The sequence below is a fragment of the Triticum urartu genome, chromosome 7 (genome assembly GCF_003073215.2).
Source record: "Triticum urartu cultivar G1812 chromosome 7, Tu2.1, whole genome shotgun sequence".
NCBI lineage: Eukaryota > Viridiplantae > Streptophyta > Magnoliopsida > Poales > Poaceae > Triticum > Triticum urartu.
Genome location: NC_053028.1, coordinates 6,550,702 through 6,573,806, shown reverse-complemented (window position 1 = coordinate 6,573,806; position 23,105 = coordinate 6,550,702). Strand labels below are relative to the sequence as shown.

General features: G+C 46.2%; 1 protein-coding gene across 1 annotated transcript; it reads right to left on the bottom strand.

The window, feature by feature from the left end:
- Positions 1-189: 189 nt before the first annotated feature.
- On the bottom strand, positions 190-14,692 carry LOC125518043. The gene is made up of 4 exons (XM_048683006.1): positions 14,084-14,692; positions 2,549-2,806; positions 769-1,700; positions 190-675 (listed from the first exon to the last, which is right to left on the bottom strand). The coding sequence occupies exons 1-4, from the start codon at positions 14,337-14,339 to the stop codon at positions 190-192; spliced, it is 1,932 nt and encodes a 643-aa protein (XP_048538963.1). The 5' UTR covers positions 14,340-14,692.
- Between the last annotated feature and the right edge of the window lie 8,413 nt (positions 14,693-23,105).

The window sequence follows — 23,105 nt, the reverse complement described above, 5'->3', positions numbered from 1 at the left end:
TCAAACTCATTAGGTTCAGCATCGTGCCGTTTGGCCCTTCACCCTGGTGAGGAGAGTGCGTGCAGTGTCTTCCTGCGAAACATGTACGCATCGGCGATGTTAGAGATCAGAACAACGAACCATGGAAGAAGGTATTCGTTGAGCCAGCAACGCTTAACGTTAGGGCTCGACATCAGCCAGTGACGATCTCTAGCCCATGAAAGGGGCAGAGCGGCTGCTATGATGTGCACCAGGACGCGGCTCTTTCTCCAAAATGACATTGGCCGGCGCCAACGTGAAAGCGGATGATGGTGGCGCTGTTTGCCCCGATGCTAAACTTCGCTTGACGGCCTCAATTAGATCGGGCCACATTTCCATGACCTGGGCTGTCGCCATGGCTTTGGCTTTCACCTCGACTTCCTCTCTCATTTCTTCTTTAAGTTCTTCTCTCATTCCAGCCAATCTGGATTCGAAACTAGCTCGGCCGGCTCTCCTTCTCTGCCTTGCAAGCTCGCGGTCTTCGGGATAATGCGTGTCCCATTTTTCGTTGAGCCCGACGCCGTTCACACGACCATAAGCCGGCCTCGTTTTCGGGTCCTTGCCGAGCACCACGTTGATCGACCTGTTCAGAGGGTCATCCCACATTGCCGAGCACTCTGACTCCTGGGAGCTTTGAGATTCCACATGATACTGCCTCTACAATACGGAGGTGACAGTTTAGAAATGTGACTACTTGGAAAGGAATCTACTTAATTAGCATAACAAAAAATAAACAGGTTAATCAATTACCAGGAGTTCCTTGACTTTCGCCGTTTTCTCGTCCAATACCCATGCCTTAGTCGCTTCATCATACTTGCACCGGCCCCTGATGTAATCATTTTCACGTGGGTTTTCAAATTCCTTGAAGGGGTTTGATATGCCTGCTGCAGCAAACTCAGCGTCCTGCTTGTCCCACTTCGGCTTCTTCCCTAGGTAACCACGGCTTCCAAGGGTGTGGTGACCAATGTTCCTTGCCCGCATTTCCTTCCCCCATTTTTCCATCTCCTTGACTTCAGGGGTCTCGCAGTGCTGCTTGAACAGGTTCCAGTCCTCCTCAGAAACCGAAGGCCACTTCTTTTTTATCTCGGTTTCGTAATCTTTCTCAAGGTATTCGCTTTTGGCTTTGGATTTCCATGTACTCAAAAGCTTGGTCCACTTGCAGAGGGCTGTGTTATTTACCGGAGTGGTCTCGTCTAGGGACTCATCCGGGAACTTGTAATGAGTGTGCAGCTTCGATATGAGGAGTGCTCGCAAATTCTCGTTGGCTTTCGACCTGAGATTGGTTTCGTTAATGCTCACGGTTTCGCGAAGGATGCAGCCTAGGCCATTACTGTAACCTTGTTCGGCCTTCTTGGGACTAAGAGGTAGACCCGCCTCAGACACTCGGTTGATGACAATCCTATCGGTGCTAAGCATGTTTGGGCGCCTAGGTTTCCGTTGCTTTTTAGGTTGTCCAGCTGCCTGGTCCCCTTGGCCGGTCCCTTCGTCGCGATCGGTCGCATCTTCAGGATTTGCGGCGGTGCAGGACTCATCATGAACAGTGGATGTGTAGTCGTCCTGCCCATCTGTGTATGTGCCCAAGGCGTCTGGGCCACCATGACGTGATGACGGTTCTACAGCTTCATCGCCCGCGCTTATCGTCCGCGAAGAAGAGGCTGCAGCGGAGTCGTTTCCAGACATATCTGTAAATTGTCAAATAAAAGAATTAAGCTACACAAAATGTAACTACATATAAAAATGCTATAGAATTACTAAAAATATCTATAAAATCTATAATTACTGAAAGATTCTATGAACTAAATATTTGCTAGGAACTAGAATTAAAAATCCCCCTGTTAGACCTTGTACAATGCAAGACGCTTAGGGGAGGTGCTTAGAGAAATAAACCAGTCTTTTTTTAAGCACTGGTGCTTATTTATAGAGGGTAGACACTTAATTAGGCGTCTCTCCTGTAGAAAGAGGCACTGGTGCTTCGAAAAAACCCGGTCTATTTTTCTAAGCACCTCCCTAAGCACCTAGCATTGTACAAGGCCTTATGGGATTCGATTCTTCTTGGGTTATCAATGGCTTAACCATATAATGCTCTGCAGGTGTCACAGCTGGGACAGATAGCAATCAGTTGGGCTTTGGGCTATAAGGATGTTATTCCATCTAGTTTCAGTAGGCTACTAAGACTTGTCATGTCCATATCTTTAGTTGAAGATTTATCTACAGCTTCAAGTAGTGGGACCTAATCATGAACTAGATAATCTCATTGCAAGAGATTTTCTGGATAACTCCTGAGGAAATAACTAGCAGCAGTTATGATAGCCCTTTTCACCAAAAGTACGAATTAGGGGGGGACTTACAATCTAGTGACGCCTCCATGTGAGTTGGTTTTTTGTCACCCTGTAACCCTAGACATCTATGCCTACACCTCTACCAGTGTACAGCTACAGGTCTCTAGGTAATCTATTTGGTGATTACTACTACCGATGCAATGCGGGACTAAAAAGATTTATTTACAGTGGTAGTACAGTCTTCCACTTACCGGAGCGGCCATTGGTCGGGGCCTCCCCCCTGCTTCCACCGCGTGTGAGTTGAGTGCGCTGCAACGACGGCAACGCAGTCTCCAACGCGCATGCCTCCCTCGCCCTCCTCCTCGTCATTCGCGGAACGACGACAACAAGGTCTTGGATGTGCACGCCTCCCTCGTCCTCTCCGTTCGCTGCCTTTAACTGCATAACATCATTGTGTACTGAACTTGCCAAATGCTGGAATCTGCTCTCGACATCCTCATTAACCTGACCTGTAGAAACACCATCAATTGGGCATTTCAGTAGAACATATACTTCTGAATATAGATCATGAAAATTTGTTAGCTTAAAGAAAATCTAGAGTCCACGTTTTCAACTGACTCGGGAGCACCATCACTTACAAAAAGCACAGACCAGCCGACCTTGCGTGCCCAGCAAATTCTGTGTGACACAAGGGCTTGACTTAATGATATAAATACCAATACATATTCATACATAGGACCCCTCCTTGATGCTATAAGCACCACTAACCACACTGCCAGAGAATACGTAGCTTCCTCATGTTGACACCTGACTTTTGGCATGATACAGAGTGAAAGGGTTTTCAGCATGAGAAAGTTTCATATCGTCGAGTGGAACGACTTTGATGTTTAGGCTATCGCCATTCAACCTCATCTCAGTGGCCGAAGCTGTATTCCGAGTGACAAAATTTAATGTTCCGAGTGTTTTTCAGCCGATTACGTCCTCAATATGACCTTAGATGAAGGAGTGCTCTAAAGGAATTGTCTTCGTCTCGTCGAGACGATCGATTTTCATATATAATTTGTCTCAATCCGAGGTCATATGCAAAAGTTATAGTCAATACGGTCTGGACAGGCCAGAGACCAAAATATTACGCTTGACACCAGACACATGTTGATGAATGTCTGATGCAATGCGTGAGCAATTCGGCCTTCAAGACGGCCTTCAATTGAAAAACCTTCAACACGGAAAAGTTTCGTCTCGTCGAGCCGATTGATTTTCGTATATAATTCATCTCAATCCGAGGTCGTATGAGGCCTGGAGAGACAAATCAAGATCAAGCTATGTTTTCAGTTGGAAAATCCGAGTGAAGAGTTTACCGTCCGAGTGAAAGTTTACGGTCGAGTGAAAATATAGTCATCCAAGTGGAAATATGGTCATCCGAGTGACATTGTCCTCCAGGTGAAAATATTCCGAGTAAAAAGTTTACCGTCCGAGTGAAAGTTTACGGTCGAGTGAAAATATAGTCATCCCAGTGGAATTATGGTCATCCAAGTGACATTGTCCTTCAGGTGAAAATATTCCGAGTGAAAATTATATTCCGAGTGAAAAACTCTAAACATCCGAGTGAAAAGTCCAGTCAGATGATCCAAGTGAATGACTCCGAGTGGATGAGCTCGGATCCGAGTGAAATTGAACATATGCCTGAAAGTTTATCAAGATGACCTCGGATGAAGAAGTGTTAAATACAGAAGTTGTGCGTATCATCAAGATGGTAAACTTTGATTTTGGAGTCGTCATCATCAGAGATAGTATATGCCCTACAAATTCACTACGAGACTCGGATAATCCAGTCTACCGCAAGACAAAGTCCAACTGGAAGATAAAGATGACCTCGAAAAGTATTCAAGATGGCCTTATTTGAAGAAGTGATCAACATGAGAGTTGTTCGTATCGTCGAGGCACACGAGTTTGATATTTGGGCCATCTTGATCGGAGATCATATGCAAGCCCGGTGGCCCGCGCAAGAAGGAAGACAGAGTTTGGGCCAGATTCAGACTTAATCCGAGTTGGAATATAATTAGGACTCTAGGACGTGAATTGATGTAATTTTTTCTTATAAGGAAAGCCTAGATGAATCCTTTACTTGTACGGGAAGTCCAGCCGCCTCTTATATATGTTGGGGGTAATGGCCGATTGAACAACACACAATCGAACAAATCAATATACTACTTTTTCATCTACGTTTTATCTCTCCACCGTTTTTCTATCTCGTTCTTCGCTGTTCTTCGTGTTTGAGAGCTGCGAATCCCGAGGCTCTAGGGGCGAGCGAATCGACCTAGGGCAACCCATAGCCGCCGCACTCCCTGACGGGGTCCCTCCCGGGGGTGTGGGGTTTTCGGGTCTGCAAAAGCGCCCGTCAACTGTCTTGCGTATCGTGCTGTCGGTCGGGTCTCCTTCGACGTGAGCTACGGTGCATCACCCCCGGCGTCGAGGGTACACGTGACGTGTTCGTGTGTCAACACACTTTTTGGCGACTCCGCTGGGGAACGAAGATCAATCGTCATCATCCACCATGTCTGATATTCCCAAGCCATCTGAGGTAGACGCCGATAACATCATTAAGCCCAGTCTTGATGAGATATCGGCCGATCATCGCCAAGTTTATGAGGAGTAAAAGAAGGCACGCGAGGAGAAGGACCTGCAGGAGTTCCTTGCAAAATTCAAGAAAGATCGCCAAGGCAACATCACTCCGATTGAAGAAATCAAGTTCCCTCCTCTTCAAACTGAACAGGTTAAACCTTCTGTAAGTACTGCCTTTTCTCCTAAGCAGTGGGCTGAGATTGAAAGTCGTATTGCTGATGGTAACAATCTAGTCTATCAAACTTTCATAGAAAATACTAATGCTCAGAAGAATATATCTCAATCGTCTAGTGGTAATGGTGGTGTAGCTGCTAGTGTGCAAAACCCTAATCTGTCTTTGCCCATCTCATCGGCGCCTCCCGTGCCGATGACTTATTATCCTACCCAAACAAATCAGATTGTGGTTGCACCCATTAATCCTATTATGAGTATGCCAGGTTCGGTGGCAACGCCGAACCAAACCCTACCTACAGCTACATCCACTCGACCATTACCAAATTATGGGTCGACGTACATGCCACAATTCCTACCTACAGCTAGTAACCCTGCTCCTCCTATGCCACTGCCACAAGCTTCATCGTCCACTATGGATGATGGTCTAGCTAATCTTAGAGAGGAGATGGCTAAAATGCTTCGAGAGAATTTTGGAGTTGAGTTACCTCGGAATCGGATTTACCAAAAGCCGTACCCCGAGTACTTTGATGCCATCCAGTGCCCTCCAGGATATAAAATTCCAGATTTTGTTAAATTTAATGGAGAAGGCACAAAAACCACATGGGAGCATGTTAGTCAATATTTAGCACAATTGGGTGAGGCAGGCTCATTGAATGAATTGAAAGTGCGTTTATTTCCTTTATCATTAACTGGTACCGCATTTTCATGGTTTTCTTCTTTACCCCATGGTTCCATTCGGGTTTGGTCGCAGCTAGAGCAGAAGTTTCATGATCACTTTTATAGTGGCGACAATGAACTCAAGTTGTCACATCTAACATCGGTTAAACAGAAGCATGATGAATCGGTCTCCGATTACGTCAAGAGATTCAGAGAAACAAAAAACCGGTGTTTTAGTTTGGTGATAACCGAGAGGGACTTGGCAGACCTAGTGCTGAGTGGTTTGAGAACTCCCATTAGAGAAAAACTAGAAGGCTACGAGTTCTTAAATATCAACCAAGTCTTACAAAGGGCTTTGGCTCAGGAAAGCCGAAGCAAAGACCTCAAAGAAGTGCATAGGTACAAAGCCGATCGTCCAAAGATGAATATGGTGGAATATGACAGTGATCACTCGGATGATGGGGGTGATGTTTTTTCTACTGAATTTGTTTGGCCATCTAAAGCCAAACCCTTTACTTGCAATGATCTGAAACCGATTCATAAGAATCGTGATGAAGATATGAAGTTTACTTTTAACATTGCTAAGTGTGATAGAATATTTGATGCTCTGTTGCAGGCTAAGATTATTAGAATATCTCATACTTTACCGCCGTTTGAAGAGCTAAAACGGCGTGCTTATTGCAAGTATCATAATTCTTTTTCTCATGCTACTAATGATTGCAATGTTTTTCAACGACAGATACAATCGGCCATTAATGACGGACGATTGAACTTTTCTGAGATGCAAGTTGATAAACAACCTTTTCCAATGAATACCATGGGTTTGGAGGGGAAGAAACTACTCATTCGGCCGGAGGTAGCCGAATCTGCTAATAAAGCTAATGTCATTGTTGGTGAGCCCAGGAAAGACAAGGAGGACAGCAAGGTCTTGGGGAGACAAGTTGTGCTTGATAAGCAACCCGATGGCAAGGAAGTGATCAAAATCACCATCAAGAACCCTACACTCGGGGGGCAACCGCAAGTGCAAGAAAATGCTCGTGTTAAATTTGTCAAGCCCAAGAGTCCGGAAGTTGGCAAGTGGAAGAAGAATGAAGCTAAAGTGCAACGCAAGCAGATCAAGCCAACTTTTGATATGTTGTTGTCCAAGTATGCTAACCACTCGGCCGGTTCTAGTTTCAATCGACCGACTCATCTGAAACGACCAAGGTCACCATCAGCTGATATGTTCAGTCAGTATACAAAACCGAGTGGACCAAGGGCGCAATTTCCAGGAGAGTATACGCAATCTGTTTGGGATCGACTTGACTACTCATATAATGGCCGACTCAACATCGGTGACTATCAGTCGGCTGGTCAAAATATGCGACCGAGTGGAAATTATCCGAGTGTAAGAATGCACCCAGGTGGAAGTCATCCGAGTGAATTCCATCCGAGTGGATTCCATCCGAGTAAAAAGGTGCGCTCGAGTGGAAATTTCATGCATCTGGAAAGTCGAAAAGAATGGCGTGTTAAATCACCAAGTGTTGCAGCAATTGAGTCGGCAAAAGGCAAGGAGAAAATGGATGCCGACTCACTTATCTTGGGCACCGAAACATTCGCCATACAACAGCCGATTGTGCATAGCAATCCGACTGAGCCGATACTTGCTATCGCGCCAAAGCACTCGGCCAATGACCATGAAGCAAGCACCAGCCAGGTAAAAACGAGAGATCCTAAATACACTCAGCCAAAGTGGTGTCCTCCAGGGCTAACAAAGACACAAAAGAGGAAACTACAGAGGTTAAGGAGTCAAGAGATGGCAGAAAAGGAGGCCGAGAAACAAAGGGATAAGTTGTTCAATGACACTCGACCCATGGTTCCAGCAAAACAAGTGTGGAGGCCTAAACAAATAAAAGATACAATAGCTTCTACATCTATCACAGCAACACCTACATCACCAAAGGAGGACGATGCAACAGATATCACATCGTCTGTGACACTTCTGACTTCTCCTTCACTCGGACAAATTTCAGAATCGGTGGATGCACTCGAAGAGGAGGCTGATATGTTGGACTATGAGTCTACGCCGGTTCATGAAGGTATGGATATCAATATGGTGTATTACTTACCTGCTGAGTTTCGTGCTGTAGATGAAGAAGGGGAGGTGGCTCAGCTGGATTTTGGCCCTAAAAACGCAATATTCGAGAAGCCACAAGAACCAGTAACGCATCTGAAACCATTATATCTTAGAGGTCATATCAATGGATCGCCGCTCACTCGGATGCTTGTTGATGGTGGTGCTGTGGTAAATCTTATGCCCTATTCGGTATTCAAGAGATTGGGTTTGCCTGATGAAGAATTGATCAAGACCAATATGGTGCTCAATGGATTTGAAGGCAAAGAGAAAACTGAAGCCAAAGGTGTGATGTATGTGGAGCTTACAGTCGGAAGCAAAACTTTGGCTACTGCATTCTTTGTCGCTGAGGTGCAAAGTAACTACAACGTCATACTAGGCCGTGATTGGGTTCATGCAAACCAGTGCGTGCCATCCACTATGCACCAGTTTTTGATTTAGTGGGTTGATGATGAAGTGGAAGTTATTCACGCGGATAACTCGGCCTGTGTTGATTTGGCCGATGCATCGGTGGATTGGCAACATCCCAACGCTACTTGCTTGACGGGACGTGACTTATCAGAATTTGATTTTCTCAGCGCGACCAAGAATGGTTTTGTGCCTGTCTCTTTAAAGCTGAGTGAATGCAATCGGCTCCAATGTATGATATGTTTAAATGGATCCTAATTCCGAGTGGTTACAAAAACGTCTTGTAAAGTATCGGTCCAATGAGAACGATATGTATGAGTCTATAGAGGAGTTGGATGACATGGATAAACTTGGACAAGGTTTTACATCAGCCGATCCGTTAGAAGAAGTAAATATTGGAAATGGTTCAGTCACTCGACCGACATTTATAAACAAAAATTTAAAAGCCGATTGTAAGGCTAAGTTAATCGAGCTACTGAAAGAATATGTTTGTTGCTTTGCATGGGAATATCATGAGATGCCAGGGTTAAGCCGAGAGCTAGTGGAGCATCGGTTGTCTATAAAGGCCGGTTTTAGACCTTATAAACAATCGGCCAGAAAATTTAATCCAAAAACATATGACCGGATCAAGGAAGAGATCGGTCGATTGCTTGAAGCTAATTTCATTCGACCTTGCAGGTACGCCGAGTGGATTTCTAACATTGTCCCAGTGGAGAAGAAAGGATCCGGCAAGTTGAGAGTGTGCATTGATTTCAGAGATTTGAATAGGGCTACACCCAAAGATGAGTATCCTATGCCAATAGCCGATATGCTTATTAATGATGCTTCTGGGCATAAGGTTATTAGCTTTCTAGATGGTAATGCCGGATACAATCAAATTTTTATGGCCGAAGAGGACATGTACAAGACTGCTTTTCGATGCCCTGGTTTCCTTGGTTTATTCGAGTGGACAGTGATGACATTCGGATTAAAAAATGCTGGAGCCACATATCAAAGGGCTATGAATTTGATTTTTTATGATTTACTCGGTATCATACTTGAAGTTTATATTGATGATATTGTTGTCAAATCGGATGCTTTTGAATCTCACTTGGCCGATTTGCGTTTAGCTTTTGAAAGAATGAAAACGTATGGACTGAAGATGAATCCTTTGAAGTGTGCTTTTGGCGTGTCAGCTGGCAAGTTTTTGGGTTTCATTATTCATGAAGATGGCATAGAGATTGATCCCAAAAAGATAGAGGCTATACAGAAAGTGGAGGCTCCAACATGCAAGAGAGATATGCAAAAGTTCCTTGGCAAGGTCAATTATTTGAGAAGGTTCATAGCTAATCTGTCAGGGAAAGTTGATGCATTTACTCCTATCCTTCGGTTAAAGAATGATACTAATTTCACTTGGGGGGCAAAACAGCAAGAAGCATTTGATATGATCAAGAATTATTTGTGCACTCCTCCGGTGATGAGAGCACCCAAGCATAGGGAACCCTTCAGACTTTACATTGCAGTAGAGGAAGGAGTTATTGGTGCTGTTCTAACTCAAGAGACCGAAGGAAAAGAGCATGCCATCACTTATTTGAGCCGCCGCTTATTGGACGCAGAGACAAGGTATACATTTATTGAGAAATTATGTCTATGCTTATATTATGCTTGTACAAAACTGAGACATTATTTAGTGCCAAGTGCTTGTGTAGTAGCTTGTCAAACCGATGTCATTAAATACATGTTGCATAGGCCAATTCTTAGTGGTAGAATTGGCAAGTGGGCTTATGCTTTGATTGAATATGATTTGGCTTATGAATCTCTAAAATCCATGAAAGGCCAAATTGTTGCTAATTTCATTGTTGAGCATCGGATTAATGACAAGAATGATGATGATATGAACCTTGTTTCATTAGTGCCATGGAGATTATACTTTGATGGTTCAGTTTGTAGCAATGGCCAAGGTGTTGGTATTGTTTATATATCTCCTCATGGTGCTATTTTTGAAGCCTCATGCCGCTTAGAATATTTTTGCACAAACAATCAAGCCGAATATGAAGCATTGTTATTCGGCCTAGAGATGTTACTTGCTATAGGTGTTACGCATATTGAGGCTTACGGTGATTCGTTACTAGTAGTGCAGCAAATATCTAATGTCTTTCAGTGTTTGGACGAATCACTTAATGTTTATCTTGATAGATGTCTAGATATAATTTCTACTTTGGATTGTTTTAGCATTGCACATATATCTAGACATGACAATTGGAAAGCAAATGAGTTGGCACAGCAAGCATCTGGATATCATGTTGATCATGGCATGTTTCATATTTCTCAAAGTCCGATGTCTTGTCTTACCAGTATAGAAGAGGCCGAACCAGAACCCACTGATTCGGTCATTAACAAAAAATCTAGTGCAGATGACAATTCCGACTGGAGGAAGCCTATTGTTGCTTACTTGCGCAATCCGAGTGAAAGGGTGGACAGGGCTGTTCGGCGTATGGCTTTCAAATATACTATGAGGGATGGTGACCTTTATCGCCGAACAGTTGATGATGTTCTTTTAAAGTGCTTGGATGAGGACCAAGCAAGAGTTGCTATGGGAGAGGTACATGAGGGCATTTGTGGTACTCACCAGTCGTCTCCCAAGATGAAATGGTTATTACGATGTGCTGGGTTTTATTGGCCGACCATGATTAACGATTGCTTCAGATATTATAAAGGGTGCGAAGCTTGTCAAAAATTTGGTGATATTCAATTGACTCCTGCTGCTATGTTGCATCCTATTATCAAGCCGTGGCCTTTCAGAGGATGGGGTTTAGACTTTATTGGGCAAATTCATCCATCTTCCTCAAAGGGGCATCGGTTCGTGTTGGTGGCAACTGATTATTTCACTAAATGGTCTGAAGCAGTACCTCTCAAGAACATGACACATACGGAGGTAATTCAATTCATAACCGAGCACATTATTCATAGATTCGGTATTCCTCAAACGTTAACTACAAATCAAGGTTCATCTTTTATGTCACACCAAGTCAGAGAGTTTGCCGAATCTTATAATATAAATTTGCTCAATTCCTCTCCGTATTATGCCCAAGCTAATGGACAAGCCGAGTCTAGCAATAAAATTTTAATCAAACTCATCAAGAGGAAGATTGAGGATAATCCAAGGAAATGGCATGAGTTGTTGTCTGAAGCTTTATGGGCACATAGAATTTCAAGGCATGGTGCTACGAAGGTGACTCCATATGAGCTAGTATATGGTCAAGAGGCTGTTTTACCAGTGGAGGTAAATTTGAATGCTTTGAGAATAGCCAAACAAAATGATTTATCGGCAGTAGACTTTTATAACTTAATGATGGACAATATTGATGAGGTTGCCGATAAACGTTTGGTTGCTTTAAAGGCCATAGAGAGAGATAAGTTGAGGGTGGCAAGAGCTTACAATAAGAAAGTCAAGTTGAAGAATTTTCAAGTTGGTGATCTCGTCTGGAAAGTGATTTTGCCGATTGGTTCAAGAGATAGAAAATTCGGGAAGTGGTCTCCAAGTTGGGAAGGTCCTTTTAGGATTACAAGAGTTGTTCCCGGAAATTCATATTTGGTGGAATCAAAACAGGGGGCATTGTTACCTCGAGCTCTCAATGGCAAATATTTGAAGAAATACCACCCGAGTGTGTGGCAGGAAGCCTAAGTAGGCAATGGCCGATATACAATTATCGCCCTTAGCACAAACATGGCCGATACATAATTATCGCCCTGAGAAAAATAAATGGCCGATGGAGTGTTGACATCGTCCTTAGAACGAACACCATGCATATTATTTTTCGGCATGCAAGCTTTGCCGAAAAACAGGGGGGCATGTGTTGACACCTGATTTTGGCATGATACAGAGTGAAAGGGTTTTCAGCATGAGAAAGTTTCATATCGTCGAGTGGAACGACTTTGATGTTTAGGCTATCGCCATTCGACCTCATCTCAGTGGCCGAAGCTGTACTCCGAGTGACAAAATTTAATGTTTTGAGTGTTTTTCGGCCGATTACGTCCTCAATATGACCTTAGATGAAGGAGTGCTCTAAATGAATTGTCTTCGTCTCGTCGATACGATCAATTTTCATATATAATTTGTCTCAATCCGAGGTCATATGCAAAAGTTATAGTCAATACGGTCTGGACAGGCCAGAGACCAAAATATTACGCTTGACACCAGACACATTTGATGAATGTCTGATGACAATGCGTGAGCAATTCGGCCTTCAAGACGGCCTTGAATTGAAAAACCTTCAACACGGAAAAGTTTCGTCTCATCGAGCCGATCGATTTCGTATATAATTCAATCTCAATCCGAGGTCGTATGAGGCCTGGAGAGACAAATCAAGATCAAGCTATGTTTTCAGCTGGAAAATCCGAGTGAAAAGTTTACCGTCCGAGTGAAAGTTTACGGTCGAGTGAAAATATAGTCATCCGAGTGGAAATATGGTCATCCGAGTGACATTGTCCTCCAGGTGAAAATATTCCGAGTAAAAAGTTTACCGTCCGAGTGAAAGTTTACGGTCGAGTGAAAATATAGTCATCCGAGTGGAATTATGGTCATCTGAGTGACATTGTCCTCCAGGTGAAAATATTCCGAGTGAAAATTGTATTCCGAGTGAAAAACTCTAAACATCCGAGTGAAAAGTCCAGTCAGACGATCCAAGTGAATGACTCCGAGTGGATGAGCTCGGATCCGAGTGAAATTGAACATATGCCTGAAAGTTTATCAAGATGACCTCGGATGTGAAAAGTCCAGTCAGACGATCCAAGTGAATGACTCCGAGTGGATGAGCTCGGATCCGAGTGAAATTGAACATATGCCTGAAAGTTTATCAAGATGACCTCGGATGAAGAAGTGTTCAATACAGAAGTTGTGCGTATCATCAAGATGGTAAACTTTGATTTTGGAGTCGTCATCATCAGAGATAGTATATGGCCTACAAATTCACTATGAGACTCGGATAATCCAGTCTACCGCAAGACCAAGTCCGACTGGAAGATAAAGATGACCTCGAAAAGTATTCAAGATGGCCTTATTTGAAGAAGTGATCAACATGAGAGTTGTTCGTATCGTCGAGGCACACGAGTTTGATATGTGGGCCGTCTTGATCGGAGATCATATGCAAGCCCGGTGGCCCGCACAAGAAGGAAGACAGAGTTTGGGCCAGATTCAGACTTAATCCGAGTTGGAATATAATTAGGACTCTAGGACGTGAATTGATATAATTTTTTCTTGTAAGAAAAGCCTAGATGAATCCTTTACTTGTACGGAAAGTCCAGCCGCCTCTTATATATGTTGGGGGTGATGGCCGATTGAACAACACACAATCGAACAAATCAATATACTACTTTTTCATCTACGTTTTATCTCTCCACCGTTTTTCTATCTCGTTATTTGTTGTTCTTCGTGTTTGAGAGCTGCGAATCCCGAGGCTCTAGGGGCGAGCGAATCGACCTACGGCAACCCATAGCCGCCGCACTCCCTGACGGGGTCCCTCCCAGGGGTGTGGGGTTTTCGGGTCTGCAAAAGCGCCCGTCGACTGTCTTGCGTATCGCGCTGTCGGTCGGGTCTCCTTCGACGTGAGCTGTGGTGCATCACCCCCGGCGTCGAGGGTATACGTGACGTGTTCGTGTGTCAAGACCTCAATACCTCTTCGGTACATTACTATACGCATGAGAATTTCCAACCATGTATAAAAATGCCCCTTTTATGGGATTGGATTGCTCTTGGGTTATTCATGCCTTTATTCGAAGAACTATCTACTCGACGGTTAACTACCGATGTGGAACTAGAGAGTCTTGTACTTACCGGAGCGGCCACTGGTCGGCACATCCACCCTGCTTCCAGCGCGCGTGAGTCGAGGGCACTGCGCCGAGGACAACACGGTCTCCGATGCGTGGACCCTCCTACTCCTCGTCTCTGGCACCATGACAGGATAGTTGCCTGCTGCAGCAAACTCAGCGTCCTGCTTGTCCCACTTCGGCTTCTTCCCTAGGTAACCACGGCTTCCAAGGGTGTGGTGACCAATGTTCCTTGCCCGCATTTCCTTCCCCCATTTTTCCATCTCCTTGACTTCAGGGGTCTCGCAGTGCTGCTTGAACAGGTTCCAGTCCTCCTCAGAAACCGAAGGCCACTTCTTTTTTATCTCGGTTTCGTAATCTTTCTCAAGGTATTCGCTTTTGGCTTTGGATTTCCATGTACTCAAAAGCTTGGTCCACTTGCAGAGGGCTGTGTTATTTACCGGAGTGGTCTCGTCTAGGGACTCATCCGGGAACTTGTAATGAGTGTGCAGCTTCGATATGAGGAGCGCTCGCAAATTCTAGTTCGCTTTCGACCTGAGATTGGTTTCGTTAATGCTCACGGTTTCGCGAAGGATGCAGCCTAGGGCATTCCTGTAACCTTGTTCGGCCTTCTTGGGACTAAGGGCTCATTCGGTTTGGAGGAAATCTAAACGTAGGAATTTGGAGTAGCATAGGAATTTGATAGGATGGCACTTGCCACCCTAAGGAATTGACTTGCCTCGTTCCTACGCACAAAATGAGCTTTGAGTGGATGTGTAGTTTCCTCCAAAAGCATAGGAAATGAATAGTATTCCTATGAAATTCCTTTACGCATTTCCTACAAACCGAATGCATATATAGGAAATTTTCCTCTGGAATCCTTGTTCCCATGTTTTTCCTATAAAAATCCTCCAAACCGAATGAGGCCTAACAGGTAGACCCACCTCAGACACTCGGTTGATAACAATCCTATTGGTGCCAAGCATGTTTCGGCGCCTACGCTTGCGTTGCCTTTTGGGTTGTCCAGCTGCCTGGTCCCCTTGGCCGGTCCCTTCATCGCGATCGGTCGCGTCTTCAGGATTTGTGGCGGTACCGGGCTCATCATTGTTATGAAGTGAGCCTATATTCCATCGGGCCAACAGGCCAGCACATATACATGAAGGGAAATAAGCAAAGAAGCCCCTATACAATATGATAACTACACATACAGCACAACCCTGTTCTAACACCCCCCCTCAAACTCAAGGGGGATCTTGGACACCGAGTTTGGACAGGAAAAAGCTGTGTTGGGACCGTGTCCGAGCTTTCGTCAGAAAATCAGCAAGCTGAAGCTCCGAGGGCACATACTGAGGGGCCACAATTCTGTGTTGCACCTGAGAACGCGTGTAGGAGGCATCAACACCGATGTGCTTGGTGAGCTCATGCTTAACAGGATCACGGGCAATGCTGAGTGCCCCAGTGCTGTCGGAGAGCAGAGGGGTCGGTGTAGCAGTGGAAACACCAAAATCCTGAAGAAGCCATCGTAGCCAAGTAATTTCTGCAGTCACGGACGCCATAGCTCGCAGCTCAGCCTCAGCACTGGAGCGAGATACAGCAGTCTGCTTCTTGGTCTTCCAGGCAATCAGGGAGGAGCCAAGAAAAACACAATAGGAAGAGAGAGAGCGGCGATCAGTGGGATCGCTAGCCCAGGTAGCATCACAGTAGGCCTGAAGCTGAAGAGAGCTGGAGCGAGGGAAGAATAAGCGACGAGTCACGGTACCACGAAGGTAACGAAGAACACGAAGAAGGTGACTGTAGTGAAGTTGAGTGGGAGCAGAGACAAACTGACTTAGAATGTGCACAGCATAAGAATGTCAGGACGAGTGATGCCTAGATAGACAAGGCTCCCAACAAGATGGCGGTAGCGTGTGGGATCTGCAAGGGGTTCACCCTCACCAGGACGAAGATGGAGACCAAACTCCATAGGAGTGTCAACCGTGCGCTGATCAGTGAGGCAGGCACGAGTGAGAAGATCTTGGATGTACTTCTCTTGAGAGAGATAAATACCCTCAGGGGAAGAAATGATCTCAAGTCCAAGAAAGTAGCGAAGAGAACCCAAATCAGTCATCAAGAATTGCTCATGTAGACGTTTCTTCACAAAATCAATGAATTGGTGGTCAGCCCCTGTGATAATCATGTCATCAACATAGAGTAGTAAAAGGGTGCGACCGCGAGGAGAAGTGTGAATAAACAGAGCAGGATCATGAACACTAGCAGAGAACCCAATCCTTGTGATGACGGTGGAGAAACGCTCAAACCAGGTACGAGGAGCTTGTTTCAGCCCGTAAAGAGCGCGCTGAAGGCGACAGACAATGCCATCAGAGACAGTATAGCCAGGAGGCGGCTGCATATAGACCACTTCCCGCAGCTCACCATTCAAGAAGGCATTCTTGACATCTAATTGAGAGATGGACCACTGCCGAACAGCAGCAACAGCCAAAAGAGTGCGAACAGTGGTCATGTGAGCAACAGGAGCAAAAGTCTCATCATAGTCACGACCATACTCCTGTTGGAAGCCACGCGCAACAAGACGAGCTTTGTAGCGCACGAGAGAACCATCTGAATGTGTCTTAACCTTGTAGACCCATTTGCAAGTGATGGGTCTATCGCCTGTAGGCAGGGGTACAAGGTCCCAAGTGCCTATGCGCTCAAGAGCATGAATTTCCTCTGCCATAGCATGCTACCATTCAGAACGAGCAGCAGCCTCACGATACGTAGACGGCTCAACAAGAGTGGTAGCAGCAGCAACATAGTACGCAGGAGGCTGGAGAGTGTGGCGATCACGCAGATTATACCGAGGAGCAGGAGGGGTAGGTGGTTCTGAAGGAATGGGACCCAACAGGGAAGGAGTGGAAGTGGAAGTGGGCGCATCCGAGGGAGAAGGGTGCCGAGCACGACGGGAGTAGACAAAAGGAAGCGGAGAGAGGGGGGAAGTGGAAGGTGGCGCATCAGAGGGAGAAGGGTGTTGAGCACGACGGGAGTAGGTAAAAGGAAAAGGAGAGAGAGTGGATGGCTCAACCCGAGTTGGAGAGTCAGGAATAGAAACCTCATCCTGTGTAAGCTGAAGCTCATGAGCAAACACGGGTGAAAGGCTAGTAGTGGACCTACCAGGTGACGATAAAGGTGAAGAATCAGGTAGAGTCAAAAAAGAGAGAGGCTCGACTAACGACTCGGTTGTGGCAGTAGAAGAATGACGAGGGTAGAAGGAGCGAGACTCATCAAAAGTGACATCTTTGGAGATTCTCAGTCTTCGAGCAATAGGGTCCCAGCAACGGTAACCTTTGTGCTCCAAACTGTAGCCAAGGAAAACACATTCAACAGATTGAGCAGTCAATTTGGTGCGTTCTGAGGGTGGAGAAGAACAAAACAGGCACAACCAAACAGGCGTAGACCACTATAATCAGCTGGACCATCACCTAGATGATCAACTGGTATCCCTCCCTGAAGAGCAACAGAAGGCTGAATATTAATGAGATAAACAGCGGTAGAGACAGCCTCAGCCCAAAAGTGCGGGGGAACAGCAGAAGATAAAAGAAGAGCCCGAGCAGTCTCAAGGACGTGACGATGTTTGCGTTCAGCCACCCCATTTTGAGCATGTGCACCAAGACAGGAATACTGAGGAAGGGTACCCTGTTCAGCAAGGAAACCACGAAGCGCACGAGATAGGTACTCGCCAGCCGAATCAGCACGAAAAACTCGAACAGAGGAATCATACTGAGTGCGAACCATGGTAGCAAACGACTTGTAAATTTGAAGCACTTGACTACGAGATGACATAAAGTAGATCCAAGTGTGGCGAGAAAAATCATCAATGAAAATTATATAATATTTGTGACCCCCTTTCGAAACAAAGGGGGCAGGACCCCATACATCAGAGTGAACAAGTTCAAATGGTCGTTGAGAAACAGAATTACTAGAGGGATATGGAAGTTGAATCTGCTTGCCAAGCTTACAACCCATACAAGTTAGTGAACTATCACCAGATACAGACCCTAGAACACCACTCCTAACCAAAGAAGACAAGCGGGAGCCACAAATGTGACCCAATCGATGATGCCACTGAGCGAAGGATGTGGTGGAGGTGGCAGCTGAAGCAAAAGGGGTGGTGATGTCCGACTGGCTAGAGGACGCAGCGGAAGGAAGGCGCAGCCAATCGAGCTCCCAAAGGCGCTGAGAGTCATGGCGCCGAGGACCGATCCCAACCAGAGTCCCCGTACGACGATCCTGAACACAACAAGAGTCAGAATCCAGAATAACATGACAAACCAAGTCAGTAAGTTGACCAGCAGATAGAAGTTGCATAGTCAGTTTAGGAACATGAGAAACTGCAGGGACATGAAAAGAAGACGTGGAAAGAGTCCCTCTTGCGGCAACAGAAAGAGAAGTGCCATCTGTAGTCTGAACTGTAAGAGAAGGCATGGAATTGACAGCACAAAGATGATCTCTGTGTGGTGTCATGTGGAAGGAGGCCCCAGAATCAAGAATCCAGGGCAAAGATGTACCTGACGAAGAGTGCGGTGGTGGACCAGACGTCTGACCAGCAGAACCAGCAGAACCTGAGGATGGTGCAGAAGCAGTAAGGCGGCGCAGCAAGGTGAGCATCTCCTGGTGAACCTTCTCAAAGGAGCCCTCACGAGAATTAGAGGAGCCTCCCGAGTCCTTTTGAGGACGGCCACCACAGCGACCCTGTTTCCTCCTCTTGATGCACTCTGTGATCATGTGACCATCCTGCTTGCAGTAGTTGTAGAAAGCACTAGTGGAGGTTGCTGCCACCTGTGTAGAAGAGGGCACACCAGGCAGCGGTGGTGGAACGCGGGCAGCCAGGACTGCTGAAGAGGATGGCAATAAGCCCGTGCTCCGTAGGCGCACCTCCTCAGATCGCACCTCAGCAAGGGCCTCCAGAGTAGAGAGCCGAGGATGGCGTGCCAATAGCTGAGCACGACTCTGCTCGAACTCCGGCCGGAGGCGAGTGAGGAAGTCGTAGAGGCGACGAACCTCCAGCTTAGCTTGTTGCCGCACACAACACTGACATCTGCGACAAACATCAGCTCCCAGAGAGTCCAATTGGCGCCACACCGCCAACATCTCCTTGTAGAAATCATCCACAGTAGCATCTCCCTGTTGTAGTTGTTGCTCTTGACGAACAACAGAGAGATACATGGCATCCCCTGTAGACTCATAGCGATGGCGAAGGTGCTCCCACATCTGATATGCAGTGGTAAGGGCCACCACATCCATGGTGAGATCAACATCCATGCTGTTCACCAAGATAGAAGAGGCTCGAGCATCGTCATTTGTCCATTGCTTGTATAAGTGGAGTTGATTCTGATACTCTTCAGTGGCCTCTTCAAAAGCATCTAGCATCTCACGTTGCTTGGTTTCATCGGCATCAACAGGGAAGGCCAACTCAGCTAGAGGAGTGGGCAGCAGGGGACAAGGCAGAGCACCAGAGAGGTGCTCCACTTATACAAGCTGGCCCCTCATGTGCAGCTTCATGTGCTGCACCTAGTCCCTGTAGTTCTGTCCGTTGAAGATAACAGGACATCGTGGGACTGGGATAGCACCGGTGGTGGTGGAGGGCGCCATTGCAGCAGAGCAGCAGCAGCAGCTCGTTGAAGACCACCAGCAGACCAGGAGGAGAAGAGCAGCAGCAGCCGCACTTTGAAGAGCAGCAGCAGCAGCTCGTTGAAGAAGAGCAGCAGCAGCAGCAGAGAAGAGGAGCAGCAGCAACAGCTCGTTGAAGAGCAGCAGCAGCACGTTGAGGAGGCGGCGCCGGCCGGGAAGGACGGCGGCAGCAGCGGCCTGGACCAGCAGGCGGCAGCAGCTACCAGGAAGAAGAGGGGAGAGGCTCGATGAAGAGAGGAGCGGCTGCCGGCGGCGGCTGCGACCAGAGGCGGCGGCGGCGGCTGGGGAACCTAACCCTAGCTCTTATACCATGTTATGAAGTGAGCCTATATTCCATCGGGCCAACAGGCCAGCACATATACATGAAGGGAAATAAGCAAAGAAGCCCCTATACAATATGATAACTACACATATAGCACAACCCTGTTCTAACAATCATAACCAGTGGATGTGTAGTTGTCCTGCCCATCCTTGTATGCGCCCAAGGTGTTGGGACCGTCATGACGTGACAACGGTTCTACGGCTTCATCGCCTGTGCTTATCATCCGCGAAGAAGAGGCTGCGGCGTAGTCATTTCCAGACATATCTATACATTGTCAAATAAAAGAATTAAGTTACACAAACTGTAGCTACATATAAAAATGGTATATAATTACTAAAAAAATATCTATAAATTCATAATTACTAAAAAGTTCTAGGAACTAAACATTTGCTAGGAACTAATTACCTATGAACTAGAATTAAAACCCCCCCTTTTATGGGATTGGATTGTTGTTAGGTTATCTATGGCTTGACCATATAATGCTCTGCAGGTGTCGCAGCTGGGAGAGATAGCAATCAGTTGGACTTTGGGCTATAAGGATGTTATTCCATCTAGTTTCAGTAGTAGGCTACTAAGACTTGTCATGTCCATATCTTTATTTCAAGATTTATCTACAGCTTCAAGCAGTGGGACCTAATCACGAACTAGATAATCTCATTGTAAGAGAATTTCTGGATAACTGATGAGGAAATAACTAGCAGCAGTTATGATAGCCCTTTTGACCAAAAGTACCAATTAGGGGGTACTTACAATCCAGTGATGCCTCCATGGCTCTGTTTAACTGCATATCATTTTGTACTGAACTTGCCAAATGCTGGAATCTGCTCTCGACATCCTCATTAACCTTACCTGTCGAAACACCATCAATTGGGCATTTCAGCAGAACATATACTCCTTAATATATCATGACAATTTGACAGCTTTATTCGAAGATTTATCTACAGCTTCAAGCAGTAGAACATAAGCACAAACTAAACAATCTAGTAATAAGATATTTTCCAGAAAAGAGTGTTAAATCACTTGGGTCATCTTAAAATCAGAAGGATATATATATCATACATGTGAGTTGGTTTTTTGTCACCCTGTAACCCTAGACATATATGCCTGCACCTCTATCTCTATACAGCTACAGGTCTCTAGGTAATCTATCTGGTGATTACTACTAACAAAGCGATGCGTGACTAAAAAGATTTACGGTGGTAGTACAGTCTTCCACTTACCGGAGCGGCCACTGGTCGGCGCCTCCCCCCTGCTTCCGCCACGCGTGAGTCGAGCGCGCTGCAACGACGGCAATGCGGTCTCCTATGCACATGCCTCCCTCGCCCTCCTCCTCGTCATCCGCGGAACGACGGCAACAAGGTCTTGGATGTGCGCGCCCCCCTCGTCCTCTCCAGTCGCCTCCTTTAACTGCGTAACATCATTTTGTACCGAACTTGCCAAATGCGGGAATCTGCTCACGACATCCTCATTAACCTGACATGTTGAAACACCATCAATTGGGCATTTCAGTAGAACATAGACTTCCGAATATATATCATGAAAATTTGACAGCTTAAAGAAAATCTAGAGTCCACGTTTTCAACCGACTCGCGAGCACTATCACTTACAAAAACAGAAAGCACAGACCAGTTGACCTTACATGCCAGCAAATCCTGTCTGACACAAGGGCTTGACTTAGTGCCATAAATACCACTACATATTCATCCATAAATATGACCCCTCCTTGATGCTACAAGCACCACTAACCACACTGCCAGGGAAAATGTAGCCTCCTCGATACCTCTTCGACACTTACTATACGCATCAGAAGTCCAAGCCATGTATGAAAATGCCCCTTTTATGGGACTGGATTGCTCCTGGGTTATCTACGGCTGGCTTATAACCATATGAAAAAAGCTCTGCAGGTGTTGCGGCAGGGAGAGCCAGCAATCAGTTGGACTTTGGGCTATAAAGTTGTTCTCCTCCATCTAGTTTCAGTAGTAGGCTACCAAGTACTCCCTCCGTTCCAAAATAGATGACCCAACTTTGTACTAAAGTTAGTACAAAGTTGAATCATCTATTTTGGAACGGAGGGAGTAAGACTTATCATATCCATATATTTATTTGAAGAATTATCTGCAGCTTCAAGCAGAGGGGCCTAATCAGAATGCAGATAATCTAACTGTAAGAGAATTTTCTGGAAAAGAAAGTAGTGGTAAATCACTTTGGCCATCTCTGTAATCACAGATAAAAAGGAGCATCACCAGAGTAGGAGAGGAGCATCAGTATTAATTAATTTTATCTTCTGATAACCCCCCCTGCATATATATATATATATATATATATATATATATATATATATGCATCTATTACTGCGCAGCTACAAGAAGTCTTAGTTAATCTACTAGGCGATGCGGAGCTAGAGAGCCCTGTGCTTACCGGAGCGGCCGCGGGTCGGCGCATCCCCCCTGCTTCCGGCGCGCGTGAGCCCAGGGCGCTGCGGCGGCGGCGGCGGCGACGCGGTCTCCGATGCGCGCGGCCCCCTCGCCCTCCTGCCCCTCGTCTCCGGCGCCATGGCAGGACAGGATAGGCCCCCGCCCCGGCCGGCCGCCACGCCGCTTAGCGACGGACGGCGGGAGACCGGGGATGGAGCGTGGCCGTGGCTCCGATCTGGGTGGGTGGGGATCGACCGACGGAGCTCCCTGAGACGGAGCAGAGCTGCACACTTTTTTTTTAGTGGCAGCTCCACACTGAACTGTTATTTCCTTTTCGCCTGAGAAAACTTTACGCGGCCCATTTGGTCTTTGGGCCCAAGAAGAATAAGCATGCCATCTTCGCACTTTCGCAGGACGAGGCCCAAACTCTTTTCTTTTAGGGCCCAAACTTACTGTTGCTTTGCATGAGTGTACTTATTATACATTCCACTCAAATCGGTGGGAATTTTCCAGAATCGCTAATATCCCCTCACGTTAGGGTTTTTCCTCCTCTAGGCGACGGCGGCGACCATCCCCGTAGAGATCGACTCTCCCCCGCCCTCATCTCCTAGCCGGCGATCACCGCGGCTCTCGGGCCTCGGGGACAGCGC

Coding starts and splice junctions, on each gene's coding strand:
- LOC125518043 (XM_048683006.1), bottom strand. CDS start 14,339: ATGGAAAAATGGGGGAAGGAAATGCGGGCAAGGAACATTGGTCACCAC. Junction 1,701..2,548: donor CCCGACCAATGGCCGCTCCG/GTAAGTGGAAGA, acceptor GACAATTTACAG/ATATGTCTGGAAACGACTCC. Junction 676..768: donor CGAAAGTCAAGGAACTCCTG/GTAATTGATTAA, acceptor TCCGTATTGTAG/AGGCAGTATCATGTGGAATC.